The 16011-nt window shown below is 43.3% G+C and overlaps 2 protein-coding genes across 4 annotated transcripts in view; both read right to left on the reverse strand.

The window, feature by feature from the left end:
• The window catches only part of NELL1 (neural EGFL like 1), a 936950-nt gene extending 936226 nt beyond the window's left edge, over positions 1-724 (reverse strand). The window contains exon 1 of one of the 2 annotated variants that reach the window (XM_008004248.3): positions 497-724. In XM_008004248.3, the coding sequence (XP_008002439.3) occupies positions 497-551 (55 nt within the window). In that variant the 5' untranslated portion in view covers positions 552-724. The remainder of the gene's footprint in view (positions 1-496) is intronic. The other variant, XM_008004241.3, reaches the window with a different exon arrangement.
• Positions 725-15074: 14350 nt separating this feature from the next.
• The window catches only part of SLC6A5 (solute carrier family 6 member 5), a 53823-nt gene continuing 52886 nt past the window's right edge, over positions 15075-16011 (reverse strand). For both annotated transcript variants that reach the window (XM_008004256.3, XM_073017773.1), the window contains one exon: positions 15075-15418. In XM_008004256.3, the coding sequence (XP_008002447.2) occupies positions 15263-15418 (156 nt within the window). In that variant the 3' untranslated portion in view covers positions 15075-15262. The remainder of the gene's footprint in view (positions 15419-16011) is intronic.

Raw genomic sequence — 16011 nt, forward strand, 5'->3', positions numbered from 1 at the left:
GTTCTCTCCCCTCGCCGCACCGCGCCCTCCTGGGCCCCGGCCGCACCCGCCAGCCGGAAGCGCTCCCTCCGCGGGTGCGACTCCCGCAGCTACCCCTTCCCAGCCTGGCGGGGGTCGGCGAGAGCGACCTCCACAGCACCTTTCAAGTTCGGGAACACGGGGCACGCGGGCCCGCCCTGCTGCGGGTTTCGACTCCCTGGCACAGAAAGCTGATTACTAGCCGCACGAGGGTGCGTCCGCTCGGCCGCGCCCCTCACTCCTGCGCCCCAGAGGCCGGGTCCCCTGAGAACAGGCACTCAACGGGGACATCTTCAAGCCCGTGAGTCCCTCTTCTCACCCTGTCACTCCCAGCAGGGCAAAGAGATCCCAGGAACCGATCCACACTACCGCCGTTCCCCAGACCAGCGCAGAGCTCGGCTCCAGGTCCCCCCACGCCACCGTGGGCTGTGGGCACCCCCGTTTCCCGGATCCCTCTAACCGCCACCGTCATGCTTACCTGTCCTGGCAGTGCACACACAGAACCACACAACTAAAATCACATCCACCGGCATCGCTCCCGAGGGTCCCCGCCTAGCAGGGCGCACCGAAGCTAGGTGGAAACAAATGAGCCTGGATCCTGAGGCGCGCCTGGCTTGGAGCCGCCAAACTTGCTAGCGGGCGGCGGGGGAGGTGGCTCGGCAGCGCCGGTGCTGCGCTCGGGGATGCGCCCGGGAAGGCAGCCCCAGCCGCCCCGCCCCCAGCCCGCCCCTCACCACGGGCGGCGGCGGCGGCGGCGTGGGGCTCGGGGCCCGGCCCCCGCTGCGGCTGCGTTCGCCTGGGAGTCGGGGCAGGAGCGAGGGGCTTGGCTACTGTGGCTTGTTGCGCTCCCCACTGGGGGACGATTCCGTTCGCCTTCTTCGCCCCTGGAACTGCGAGGATCTGGACTGCAGGCGCAGCAGCCGCTACCACCCGGAGCACCGAAGTCGGAGTCCCAGGACTCGCGGCTGAAACCAGAAAGCGGGAGGCGCCCGGCGCCCCCACGGCTTCACGTGCTCCAGCCCCACCGAGCCGCCGTCGCCAATGTTGCCGCCTCTGCTTCCGCACCGCGGTGGGGGCTGCAGAAGTTGCCACAGTTCATCCCCGCCGAGTCGAAAAGCCGCTGTGTCCTAGCGGGTGGGTATTTTTCCTCCGGGGAACCCAGACCGAGGCGGCGCCACCGAGCGCGCACGGACCCCCTCGGAAAACAATTACTCGGGATTCGCTCTATCAGCTGGGTGGGGAGAGACCTGAGTGAGATGATGGCTGAGTTCCCGCTCACCGCCTGTACCTTCTGTCTCCTCTCTCCTGGTGAACCCCTATGACTGAGTATTCTCTTTGTGGGTGCAGGAAGAGGGCGCTGAGGTGGGGGTGCAGAAAAGGGGTCCTCGAGGCAGAGCGAGCTGTGGTTGGGGTTTGGGAAGTCTGTTTGCAAACCTTCTCGTTCTGCAGGGCAAATGCTGCCACATAGGGGTAATACCTAACCATCTTTTTTTTTTTTTCTTGCGTGATTTTCTTAATATTATCAAAAGCTCACTCTTCTTTCATAGTCACATTTTGGCCCCATTTGCAATTTCTCCGGGACCTCCACCTTCTTTTCCCTCCCCCACCACCACTACATTCTCTGGAGAGAAAAGCTATGCTTTGTTTTCTACTTGGCAAGAAGAGAATGGGTTCTCTCCCCTCTATGCGACACTTTCAGGACCTGACGACCTTCCCTGTGAAGATCTCCCAAATTTGAGACTGCTGTCCCACTTCGTATTTGTCCCACTAACACCTAGGAATGTTATTTACAACTGGACATGTAAAGTCATGAAATCTGAAATGACAGCCTCTGATTTACAGCAAATGAACCCCCCATAATTTAAAGTTACCCAGCTTGTTCAGTCTTCCCACTCTTTCTGACCGCCCCCCCCCCAACTACTGCCCCTCACCACTAGTACCCCTTTGATATTCACAACAGGGATTCCAGAGGAGTCCAAGGAAACCTCAGAACAGCCCTCCCTCATTTCCTGGAAACCAATTCCAACCTTTCAGAATCCTCTTCACTAATAAGAACGTGCCCTTCTCACTTCTTGCACCCACTTTCACTGCCTATATCCTTAACCCCTACACAACTTTGACCCCAGGAGCCCCAGTGAAGTTCACCAAATTAGTGCAGCTTATTAAGAGACAAGGCTTTACTAGCATGCTCTTCTGGTCTCTGCCTTATTTTTCTGGATATTTCTGTGTGCAAGCCACTGTCCCACTTGGCCCTTTTTGTTGTGGTCGTTTGGCAGATGAAAAAGAAAGTGAACAAGCAGGTAAATTCCAGCTCAAGAAGTCTGCTGTGCAATCCAGAAGTTGAGCTCAATGATTAAGAGGTAAACTGATATCAGCTGACTCCAACTTAGATTCAGCTAAGGCCCAAAGGAAATCTGTCTGCTTTGACTCTGTATTTTCACTAACAGAGTCCACGTGTTTTTCCTTCCACCTGGAGCGTGTTGCATTTAAAGCTAACGTTAAAATCACACATCTTGAAGAGAAGAGGATTTCCCAAGTCTTGTTGGGCCTTGTGGACAAGGACACCATACACCATGTTGTATTGTAAGAGCCATTTCCTGTCTCTCCTCTGCAGTCTTTTAAGTACACCTCAGCAGGAACAGCCTTGAGTTGCTTTGGACTGTTGTTTCCAAGGCCCTTTTATTGATTTCAGAAAGCCCAGAATCCTTAAAAGTACAGTGACCCCAGCAAGGGGAAAAGGTGGTCTGGGTAAGATCTTCAGAGTTCTCTATCTTTATTAAAGTCTCTGTGTAATTAGCCGGTCCTGTGGGATGGGACTTTTAGCTTGTTGCATTAAAAAATAAAGCAAGACATATGTTCTGTCATAGCTTTGCAACATAATATCCATTAACAGTAACAAGAGTTAATCTCAATAAGGTCATAAATCTTTTCTAGATAACTAAGTACTGCAATCTCCTATAAGTGCAGTCCTTGAGTGGGGATTTCGAAGTGTGTAGGCCCATTAAGCTAAGGTGACCTTCATAGAATGGGCCCAGCAAGTTTCTATAGTGACAATGAAGGGACACATGGCTATGTACGTACTTGATGGCGGAATGTTACAGTGAGACTTGTGCTCAGTGAAAGCCACACTGGAACATCTTACCCAATGCCAGATCCCAAGTCCACACTCCCCTTCAGGATGCCCTACCTTCGTGGGTTCTTCAGGAGCCAGTAGTTGTCTTTGATTATCTGTCTGCCTCTTCTTCCTGACCTCTAAATGTTAGAGAGCCCCAGGACTCACTCCTCAACCCTTCCAGCCACACTCTCTCCCTATTAAGCTCATCCCACCTCATGGATTTAATAATATCTATACAGGGATGCATCTCTATCCCCAGCCTCTATTTTGAACCCCAGGCCTACATATCTAACTACCTGTTAGACATCTTGAATATAATATGGCCACATCATCAAAATTAGAAACATTTGCACTTCAAAGTACACCATCAATGAAGTAAAAATGGATGAAATGAAAAAGTATCTTTGCAAGACATATCTGATTGGAACTTGTATCTACTAAAAAACTATTACAACTAAATAATACAAGACAATAAAAGGTCCAATTTGCAAATGGGCAAAGGATCTGAATAGATATTACTCCAAAGTATATATACAAGTGGCCAATAAACACATGAGAAGATGTTCAACATCATTAGCCATCTGGGAAATGCAAGTCAAAACTACAATGAGATATCACTTCACACCCACTAGGATGGCTAGAATAAAATAGATAATAAATGTTGATGAGGATGTGGAGAAATTGGAACTCTCATATACTGCTAGTTAGAATGTAAAGTGTTCTTTCAACAGTTAAACAGAGTTGCTGTACAGCAACTCTATCCCTAGTATCCACACAAGGTAAATGAAAACATATGTCCATGTACTAACTTATACATAAATGTCTAGAGCATTATTCAAAACAGCCAAAAAGTAGCAACAACCTAAATGTCCATTGACAAATAAGTGGATAAATAAAATGTGGTATGCCTATATAATGGAATATTATTCAGCAATAAAAAGACATGAAGCATTGACATATACTACAACATTGACAGACCTTGAAAACATCATACTAAGTGAAAAAAGCCTGTCAAAAAGGACCGTATATTATACAATTTCATTTTTATGAAAAGTCAGGAACAGGCAAATCTACAGAGACAAAACATCTGATTAGTGGTTGTCTAGGACTTGGGGTTAGGGAGGTAAGATTAGAGGGTAATGGCTAAAAAGTGTAGGGGCTGTTTTTGAGGTAATGAAAAGGCTCTAAATTTGATTGTGGTGATGGATGTAAAACTCTCACAGATATTCACAATGTAGTAAAAACCATTGAATTGTATACTTTAAATAGGTGGATTGTATGGTATGTGAATTATATCTCAATAAAGCTGTTTTTAAAAATATTTTAATGATCATGACAAAAAACTGTAATATGGCCAAATGAGGACTTTTGACTTTTCCCTTCTCTTAAATTTCTCACTGCTGACTTCTAAGGACATGGCATGAACCTTCACCAAGTGCTCCAACTACATAACCCAAGGTCATCCTTGACTTGCTTGCCCTATGCCCCCACACACAAGCCATCAAGCCCTGTGAGTATACCTTAAAACTCCCAAGTCAAATTTCTCTTCTCACCAGGTCACCTTCTCCCACCTTCCTCCAGCCCATCATTAGCTCTCCCACAGGCTACAGCTATAGACTCTCAATGGTTCTCTCTGCCTCCATTCTTGCCCCGTATAATTCAGTCACCTCTGCCTTTAGCAGTCATAGTCTGTGTTTTGTAACATGTATCAGATCACACTCCCTTGCTCAAAACTCCTCCTGGAGCCTTCCATCATATTTTAGAAAAATCCAAACATCTTCTATCACACCTGCTTCTCTTCCCAGGTCCCTCTCTCCCTATTCTCCCCCTCACTCACTCCAGATGGGCTTTCTTCTTCCTTAAACATTCCAAATTCATACCATCCTTAGGGTCTTTGCACTTGCTGTCCCCTCCACCTGGAAGGTTCACTTTTAACTGACTCAAATCTCGTCTCACATGTCAGCTCTTTGAGGAGACCTTGCCTAATGAAGCTTCTCACTTTACTCCCAGCATCCTCTGCCTTCTTACCCTGCTTTATTTTTTAGAGTGCTTGTTATTGTCTAATATGATTTATATGTTTACTTATTTGTTCTCTGTCTTCCCCAATATAACTCAAGCTCCACAAGAATAGGAATTTTGTTTTTCTTGTTCACCAACGTATCTTCCCACCTAGAACAGTGCCTAGCACATTTTAGGAGCTCATTAAATGTTGTTGAATGAATGAATCAATGCATGTTCTGCCAGGAAGCAGCATGGAGAATGAACTCTTCTCATTGGCTGTCAGCATGGCAACAGTCAGAAGGCCTTCTCTCTCTCTCTCCCCCAGAGTTGCTCCATGGCTGACTCTATGTGGGGCAGCAGATCCCATAGAGGAAGAGTAAGAAGAACTCCTTTTTAGTATCCAAACTAAACGTGCAAGCTAAAAACAGTTCCAAGCATGAGAAACCCTCTATTTACTGCCTTACGAATCCCCTCCCGAAGCCACTCTTCTTTGTCCAAACAGCCTTTCAACTATCTTCACATTGTGGACACATAACAAGTTGCCTTATAAAACAAAAGAAAATGAGAAAGTAGCACTGTTACAGATTGGATTCTATACCTTCCCTCTACCCTAAAAAAGTTGAAGTTCTAACCCCTGGTACCTGTGAATGTGAGCTTATTTGGAAATTGGGTTTTTGCAGATGTAACAACTTAAGATGAGGTCACTAGTGTAGGCCCTAATGCAGTATGACTGATATCCTTATAAGAAGAGAAAAATACCGTGGGAAGACAGAATGCCATGTGACCATGGATGCAGAGATTCAAGTGTTTTAGTAGCTGTGCTATGGTTTGATTATTTGTCCCCTCCAAAAATTATGTTGAAGTTTAACCCCCATGTGGCAGTATTGAAAGCCTCTAAGAGGTGATCAGCTCATGAGGGCAGAAATTAATGGGTTAATGGATCAATGGATTATCATGGGAGGGGAAGAAAGACCTGAGTGAACATGTTAGCATGCTCAGCCCCCCTCACCATGACACCCTGTGCCAATCTATTCTACAGAGTCCCCACTAGCAAGAAGGTTTTCACCAGATGCAGACCCTCAACCTGGGACCTTTCAATCTCCATCACTGTAAGAAATAGATTTTTTTTTTCTTTAGAAATTACAGTTTCAGGTATTCTGTTATAAGCAACAGAAGGCCGGGCGCTGTGGCTCATGCCTGTAATCCCAGCACTTTGGGAGGCTGAGGTGAGTGGATTGCCTGAGCTCAGGAGTTCGCGACCAGCCTGGGCAACACGGGGAAACCCCATCTCTACTAAAATACAAAAAGTTAGCCGGGCATGGCAACATGCACCTGTAGTCCCAGCTACTCGGGAGACTAAGGTAGGAGAATTGCTTGAACCCAGGAGGTGGAGGTTGCAGTGAGCCGAGATCGTGCCACTGCACTCTAGCCTGGGCAACAGAATGAGACTCCATCTCAAAAAAAAAAAAAAAAAAAAAGAGCAGCAGAAAATGAAGACAAGCTACAAGCCAAGGGGTGTCTTCCAGAGGCTGGAAGAGGCAAGGAAGGATTATCCCCTAAAGACTTGTCCTGCCAGCCCTTGATTTCAGATTCCTAATCTCCAGAACTGTGAGAGATTAAATTTCTGCTGTCTTACATCTTTCAGTTTGTAGTGCTTTGTTATGGCAGCAGTAGGAAATTAACACAAGTGCCAATCTGCTGCCAGAGTCAAGGAAAGTGCACAAGCACCCAAGTTTCCTTCACAAACCTAACAGCCCCAGACTCTGCAACTGTGCAAGCCTGACTTGTGCGGATGTTTTCATTTCCTGAAATGCACGTGCACTTATAAAAAGAGGCTGAATGAATGTATTTATGTGTGAACCTCTGTTTCCATATGGATATATAAACTCTATACGAAAACTTCATTCTCTAATTACCACAATCCACTTCAATGACATCCAAATTAGAGGGATCCATATTTTGCTAAATTAACTAGTGTCCTTTTGTCTCATAGCTTCAAACATGTTTAGAACAAAGCTGGGTATAGGTCTGTAGGAAAATAGATAGAAAAATATATAGACATATAGATAAAGGCATCTCATAATTCTTTGGATGAAACTATTCTAATCCATAACATCAATAATCTTGGATGAGTTTCAAGTTTCTGATGACAGAAACCAAGGTGTGCACATATCTACGCTTTATTAAATGTTAAGCAATCACATGTCCATTCCAATAGACCATTAAAAATTTGGCACACTATCTTCAAAGAGGCCCTAGAAACAGGCCTCACCCCAGCCCTGGCCAGAATGGTATTGGCTACATTTCTTAAGTGTAACCATGAGTGGTTACTGCTCTAAGTACTATCCAAGGATTAACTCACTTATTCTTCAAAACAACCCAATTAGGTAGGTAGCATTATTATACCTACCTTACAAATGTGGAAAGTGAGCCATTGACCAAGCAAGTGGCTGAGTGAGACTCAAACCCAGGCCATACGAACTTTATTGTTTCTCCTGGGTTTAAACCTGTGAAGTCAGTTTCATAACAGCCCAATTCCCTACCTGAGTTCTGAACCAATTGAGACATAAGATAACAGTTAGCAGAAGGCTAAAACATCACTTTTATTAATGTAGAGACAATGCTGGAAGAGCATAGCCTATGTGAAAGCCAAAATAGACTGGCCATCCGCCTTTCCTCCAGGCTGGACCTTGCCACAGCCATCTGCTCCCACTGATCTGGATGAAAAGAGAAAGCTAAGGAGACCCCGTTGAGAAATGAGGACCAATGGCTGACACCTTCCTCCACAAGGGATGAGAGAATAGGGAGTGGGATAAAAGGCCAAGAGTGTTTATTTTATTTCCTATATCAGTAAAGATTCTATCTGGCTTCATTTAACAGGAAAACTCCCAAATGATAGTAACTTAAGTCTTTCATACTCTCTTCAGTAAAAGAATTCTAGAGTTGGAGAGTCCACCATTCCTAGAATGTAGTTCTTGTCCTCATGGTTCATTATAGCTGCTGGTACTCCATGCATTACAGCCACATTCCAGACAGCAAAATATGGAAAAAAATGAAGAAGAGCATGCCTAGGAGTCCCATGTATTTTTTCCATATATATTTGGGCAGAACCTAGTCACAGGGCCACTCCATATGTATCTGTTAGATACTGCTATATAATAACCACAAAATGTCATACAACACTAAACAGATATCTGCAGGTTGGCTAGGTTCAGTTCATCTGTGCTGGTCTCAGACAGGCAGTTCTGCTTCAGGTTACAGTGGCTGGGCTGATTCCATTTCTCACTGCAGGTCTGTGTTTCAGTTGAGTGACTGTCCCATGTGCCTTTCACCTTCCTTGGGTTGATGGGCTAGCCAGATCTGTTCCTCATGGCCCAAAGAGACACCAAAGAGCAGATAGAAATAGGTGAGGCCTCTTAAGGTCTAGACTCAAAACTGGCGCACCGCCACATCTGTTCACACGCTATTAGCCAAAGCACAGATGCATTACCAAGCCCCAAGTCAAGGGCAAGAAGTATAATCCACCCACGATAAGGACTTAGCAAGGGCGTGGTTCACAGGGTGCGGGGCATAAAGAAGTGAAGCCAGGTCAATCTACTGTACTTTGCTGCAAGGGAATCAGGAAACTTCATGCTTTGGCTGGGTGGCAACAAGCCTGGCTAAAGTCAGAGATGTTACTGAAAAAGGGAAGAACAGAAATTCAAAGGCAGTTACCAGTTTCTCCCCCACACTCCCTCACATTGTACCAACTTTATAAAATATCAGTACTGGCCTAGTGCAAGTTTTCTGTCATTCTTGCCCTCACCTCAAGACTATGTATAGAAATAAGCACTCACAAGAAGGCCTGTATAGAAATAAGCACTCACAAGAAAGCCAAAAAGAAGAAAAAGAGGTTCACAGTGAGATTGTCATGGGCCTGCACTTACCAGTGCTCTCCACTTTTGAGTAGGTGAGACAGAGTGATTTTTTTAAAATGTGTTTTATCTCAAAGCCCTAAGCCCAAAAGATTAAATTCATGCAACCTTAGCAGGTAAGACCCAAACCTCTCTCTGTGCATCTTTCCTGAACACCGGCAGTGAGTGCCACATGATGGAGATGGCTGGAAGCCTGGAGGCAAATCATGCAAGTGAATATACCATATAATTGCAGAATGCCTCTGCCTTTGTTTCGTGATTGAAAGGAGGAGGCAAGAGGAATCAAGTTATGGAATCAAAATACTTGGGCTATCCTGAGACCCCTGAGCCCACGTCCAAGACCCCACATACTCCAGCATCTCCCCTGGACTCCCAGACTTTGCCATGATCCAGCAAGTCACATGACAAATCCTGGGAGAAGAAGAGTCACCAGTGAGACTGGAGTACCAGACTGGTGACTCTTCTTCTAAAAATAAAAAATTAACTCTAAGTTTCCCCTATTTCTCCTTATCCCCAATTAAGGAAAAACATATTTAGAAGGGTTATAAAAACAGAGCATTTCTCCCTGAAATTCCATGGTACCTGGGATCTGCTTTGAAATACTCTAGGGAAACAGGGTTTTGGGGTGGGGAGATGGATCATGAAATAAACTTGGACATGAGTTGGTAATTGCTGAGAGTGTGTGATGTGGACGTAGGAGTTCATTATTCTGTTCCCTCCAATTTTATGTATACCTGAAATTTTTCAAGATAAAAAGTTAAAAACAAACACACACACACACAATGATCAAAGGAATCTCAGGAAGGACATAGAAGACGATGAGTCAGCACCAAGCTCTGATCCCACAGAGTGCACTTCTTGCCCTTTCAGGAGCACCGTTGCTGGGAAGATAAGACATTACACTGAGTTTAGTGTTAACAGCGTTGTGCACCTGCCAAAGTACAGTTTTAAGGCCAGTCCCTGAATGTATTATATGGAGCTCTTATTATCATAGACTCTTCCCAGTCTAGAGCTTGACTGCAGGCTAGACACCTGTGCACTTGGCATGTGAATTTCAGCATCAGCTTGTGAGGGCATTTCTTTCCTAGTGAGGATAGCCTAGATCATCTCTGTAGCCTTCTGACACTGAAGCTGAAGGTGGAGGCAGAGCATGAGTATGTTGTGGTCATTTGAGGAGAACAGAGCCTCTGGGTTGAGCTGATCAGACAGCAGAGAACATGACACCGAACCCTGGGGCCACATCTCTGAGTAAGAAACATGAGGGCTCCACCCACTCAAAAGGAGAGAAATGGCATTTATTTGTTTTTTAGAAATAGGTTTGCCTTCTACTATAATTTGAGTTCCTTAAGATTTGAGACCGTTTTATTCCATTTTGCCTGGGGCCTAGCACAATGCAGGAACTGCATAAAATGTTTGCTAAATTGAAATAGAGTTGAAGACTGACAAAATGATCATGAAAACATACACAGTGTTTTCACTTGTCCAGTCTGTCTGTTCAGATCTCAGATCTACTCAGATTCTCTTTCTCTCTCTTTCTTCCTTCTCTTTCTCCTACTCCAATCTCTCTCCCCCCATGAGGCTGATTAACAATTCAGCAAACAATAGTGTATTCTGATGGTTAAAAACATAATAACTGAATTGATATTTGTTTCTGCAGCAGCACAGTATCTCGTTTTCCCAGGAGGACAGTTTTCCTTGACCGTCCCAGGTTTTGCACAACAAAATAGATCAATCTTGGGGATACCTAAAGGCTATTTATTAAGAAAGAAAGATGATGGGTAATGGCTTTGTAAGAGACACAATACTATAATCATTATGTTTTAAACACTGACATTTATTTAGGGTTTTGTGAACTCATACATTATTAGGATAAATTCTAATTTATATTATTATATAATAGGCAAATATATAATACAATAAATTGCATTTTTATACATAAATACAAAATTTGAGGTAGGGCCTCAAGAATAATGACTTCTTAAATGAATAATGTGCAGTATATAATATGTACTCTATAAGATATATATATATATGATGCATCATTTGTAACATAATATATCTCTTTCATGTTTAGTTAATGAAAAAATATAAGGACCTGATTAGGGAACATATATTTATTCGTGGGCAACAGTACCCACAAAAGGTGCCTGCGTTTAGGACGTTAGCCAAGTACACAATGTAAGAATTAACCTATTCCTTTACAGGTCCATAATAAAGTGCAAAAAAACACGAACAAATGAGAGACAAAACCGTTTTTAGTCAATTACTAAGAATCATCCTAACAGTAAAATACACCTATAAGGCAAATGGTTACCTGAAGATGTATTTAATCCACGGCAGGCAAGTCAAACCACTGCTTGCTTTTCAGAGGTGATGAATACCCAATCTGAAAACACTTTCTCTTTGGCTGCAGGCTGCTCAGAGGTGACCTGAGCAAAGACCACATTTCGAAACTACTTTGCCTTTCTGGACAATTAAAGCAAAATCTGGGAAAGATAGGAAGCTTCACTTTCACAAATCCTAGGGCCACTTAGTGGGGAAATGAGTATCAAGGCTGAATCACCCACACATTTGCTCCCAACCTGGAAGTTTTCTGCATGATACCCACTGTGAAAGAGAAGGAAATGCTCCTCTGTTGGCCTTGACCTTTTGGTCCTGCAAAACACCCTGCCACACAGCACGTCCTCTCTCGAGTCACCTGCCTCAAAGAAGCATGTCCCAACTCAAATCCAGGTGCAACAACAGTAGTATGATCTTGCCATCTCACCTTACATTGAGCAACAGTTATTGTGCTAGCCTCTGGGAAGAGGACAATGACCTACGGCCAAGGGAACAAAGAGAAAAGAAAATCTTACTTTTAGGCATGGGAAAACCATGCTGACAGCAAAGGTGGACAGGAAGCACTGAGAGACACGTAGATAAGGAAACAAGAACTTAATTAAAGGAAAACTCAACTCCAATGCAACATTACCATAAAAACAACCCAAGTCCTATCTACTTAAAGGTCATCGTGTTAAACTCTTTTTAAAGTGCTGCTTACTGAAATACAAGTTGATTACATTTCTTACATATTAAAAACGCATTGGAAATTTCAAAGACATTGAGGTCATCATGATTTTGCATTGACCACAGACCTCATGCAATACATAAATATAAAGGAAAACGAAACAATAAAACAGAACTGGACATATTTGTACCTGATAAACATAGTCCTAAAGATAATAAGTTACTAATATGCAAGACATTTGCATAAGAAGTCACAACACCAATTGTTAAGAAATATACATTTTTTCTCCTCTGAGGATATGACAGGGTTAATGTTTTTCACATATGGCTTTTTTTCTCTGAATGAGTTTCTGGACTTTGTTGGTGTTATGAAATAATCTCACAAGTGGAAAATGCTCCACTATTCTACACAGTGAACTAATAAAAGTCTTTCCTCAGCTACTTGGTTTTTTCCCTAGTTTGAAGGGAAGTTTTCAGGTGGCAGTTTCTAACAATGTTATTCATTTTATTTTTATCCATTCATTTTTTTCTTCCAATTGACTGTACATTTTAATATCATGGAAACAGTCCATTAGACAAGCTAAATTTACAAGGTAACCATTTCCAGGTAAATTTGGAACCTTTCAGCTAAGCATGTCCCTTTAAACAAAGGGAAATAAATCTTGGAAACTATAGTGAAGTGGGGTCGGGGGAAAACAGCTGCTCGGGGAGCAGCTACTGTGTCTTACCTGGACAAATCATAATTAACACAAATGTAAATGCCCCCAAATCCAAAACATGCCGCTACTGATGAGGTCTCCATTCTCACAATTAACTTTCAGTTTGTACAAAACCTGGCAGCATCTGTGGGAACCCCCCCCAACACACACCTTTTAATCACAAAAGCAGCAATTAGCAGAAATTGGGTTGGTGTCCAGCATCAGACTCGAGTTTTAGCCAAGAGGCAAGAGGAGAGCCAAAAACCATTCATCCTGACACAAACATACCAGTCCCATGAGAGAATGCTAATTGATTTAAGCTCTTTTACTCAACCTTCAAATTGGAAAGCCTGCAGATAATTTCCAGGCCTAAGTTATTCCTCCCGGCTCCTCTCACTCTACCAGGTATCAATTGGAGAGGCTCATTTTTGGTACCATTGTGCGACATCCACTACAGTAACTGGGGGCTTCTCATCAATATGGCTTTCTTAGAGAAACCTGTGTTCATGGCAGACAGGTGAGGCAACAGCTCATCTTCCTAAAGCTAAGTTTAGAGGAAGCTCAGGGTTTAGTCTCTGTGATAGACTCAAGCACGTTTGAGCTTTGGGAGACAAGAGGGGAAAGGAGGAGAAGGAGAGGGGAGAACAAATATACACTGCAGACAAAAGACATGAAAATCTAAAGTTCAAAACCCATCTTTGTTTCCTTTGCTAAAACATTTCACAAGCTCCTCTTAAAAACTGGAAGTTCATATTGATGTTGGCGAATGGCAACGATACTTGCCCTAGAAAAGGAAGAGCTCAGTAAAATGAGTTGAGACTTTTTTTAACAAATGAAATCTTTAAAAAAAAAAAAAAAAAAAAAAGGTACATTAAAGTCTGTTGTTGGGTTTCATTTCTGTTAAACAGGATGCAAATGTCACAATATACAAGATTTGAACTGAAAACTTTGCCTGAGACCCTGTACTATGAAGATAAATGAAGAAAATGATTGAAATGATCTCCCCTAAAGGAAACAATTTTAGGTTTAGATATTATTACTGTAAGGGAAAATAAAATCCCCAGACTACACTACACTAAACTCACCATCTCTACAGAATTCATAGGATATTTATAAGGACAGAAAACACCACTACGAGTACACACTACATGAACACATGTCACGTTTTAAAAATTTCATCTATGCATGTTCAGGATACAAGAAGATAATAAAGTTTACACTTGGCCAATTTCTGCAGACATATGATCCACTCTCATTAGAGTGCAGTTAAAATGAATACTGTGAATAGGGAACTCTTAAAATTGAATCGGCTAAATGTAGTCTTAAAAGCTATAGTCTTAATTGGCTCACTCGCTACTTACCTAAGCTGTATTTATCAGAAAGTTCTATAAATACCATGTCCTAAAATATACTACCAGTGCAGTGAATATTGTGGTTGCTTTCTTTTAAACTCTCCATTTCTTTGATTTCTCTATGACCACAATTGCCTTTTACTGTGAATGAAAAAGTTAAGAGTAAAAATTAAGAAGTTATCTGTCTTTTAAGAGCTTGTGTCCTATATATATAATATATAGACAGAACCAGGGTAAGTCTTGTTTTCCCAGAGGTCAAAAGACAAGGTATCTACAGCTTACAGAGAGACATTTAGAGAAGAAACACGGGATCGTGACATTGAACCATGGTGGTAAATATCATGTAGAAACCAGCATGGAGTTCTACTATGAATGTACAAAATGAGGCACAACTTATATGATGGCTTCTTGGGCAGAGTGTGGAGGAAATGGCCAAAAGAACCCACAAATGTGGTTATTTAAAACAAAACCAGACAGTTGAGGGAAGAAAACTGACAGTTCAATCTAAGTCACAATGTGCAGACTGTAGCGTCTGAGTTAGTGGTAACTGGAGATGGCTGATCCACAGGAAGGAAACAGATCCCCAGTGGTGACTGGAAATACAAACTTAACCACCGCAGTGGTGTCCAAATTGAATGGTCTTGTCTTACATCCAAAACATTTTCTGACCACTGCTGACTCTCTGAAAAAAAAAAAAAAACACCTGTCTTGAACTTTGTGTGTCTGAACAAGATCACTACATTGCTCAGTTCTGTTCAAGTCCAAATTAAGTCTTGTAATTCAGTCATTCTATATATGCCTTGCTGGCACCCCCCATGACATCACACGGTGGATACCTCTATTGACCAAACCACGCATACGTACCAGCACTCATCTAACTGATCCTCCCCTGTAGGGTAAAACGTGTGGTCAGGGGACAAACCTGACCAGAAACAGTCACCATGGGCACAGGCAAACAGCACTCCAGGTGGTCTGTGTAGCTCTTTACTACAGCATGCGACATTACGCCTGCTTTTCTACATAATCACTCTCAGGCATGGATATGAGCCAAGATGTAGGAAGAAAGATGAAGAAAGATGGGAGGAGCGCTATGGAAAACATGAGGAGGAGGCAGACGGGAAAAAAAGGATCAAGTCTGGACCATCCCACACCACTGGATTAGCACTGAGTGCCCAGTTCCAGATCCTTCACTGGCAGTTTGAGTCCCAGGGAAGAGGTTCCCAAGGGGTCGATCATGTTCTTGTAACGCTCCCCACGGTGTTGAGCTAAGAATGGGCCCCAGTCCGGCTGTGGCGAGCACACCAACTTCAGCCTCTGCAAAGAAGCCAAAGACAGACAGGGTCACAGAGGTAATGCATCTTCCTCATCTGGAGATGACCCGCCCATTCCCAAACTGCTTATGACCACGTTGGCCAGAGTCCTTGCTTGAGCCAAGGAGGCCCTCTACCAAGAGAGGCAGTTAGGAAGATCAGCCTTCATTAATTAACTAGGCCAGAGACATTAAAGAGGACACTTAGTTTGGTTCACTTGAAATTATTTACATCACCCTGCAAGCAATATTGCAATTGCTCTGTGTTTGCCTTGCACAAGATTAATAGAGGATAAAGGGCCTAGATTTTAATTATACATTTTTTCCCTCCAAATGAAGGGAATCCGCAAGCTTCTCTCTTCACTGCCAAACACAGTCTGCAAAAGACATGTGCTTGATTACTTTCGTTCTGTAGTCTCAACAGTGGGTTGCTACATCTAAATAATTGGATTTTGTTTAGCATATTTCCCAGAAGGATATAAATGACCAGAGGAAAAAAAAAATCCAACCCCAAAGATACATCGCCAAGAGTGAGCAAAGATTTTAATTATCTGTTGACAAAATACACGCTTCTGACTTGGTTCAGCAGTGTGGGTTC

This window comes from Chlorocebus sabaeus, chromosome 1 (assembly GCF_047675955.1).
Source record: "Chlorocebus sabaeus isolate Y175 chromosome 1, mChlSab1.0.hap1, whole genome shotgun sequence".
NCBI lineage: Eukaryota > Metazoa > Chordata > Mammalia > Primates > Cercopithecidae > Chlorocebus > Chlorocebus sabaeus.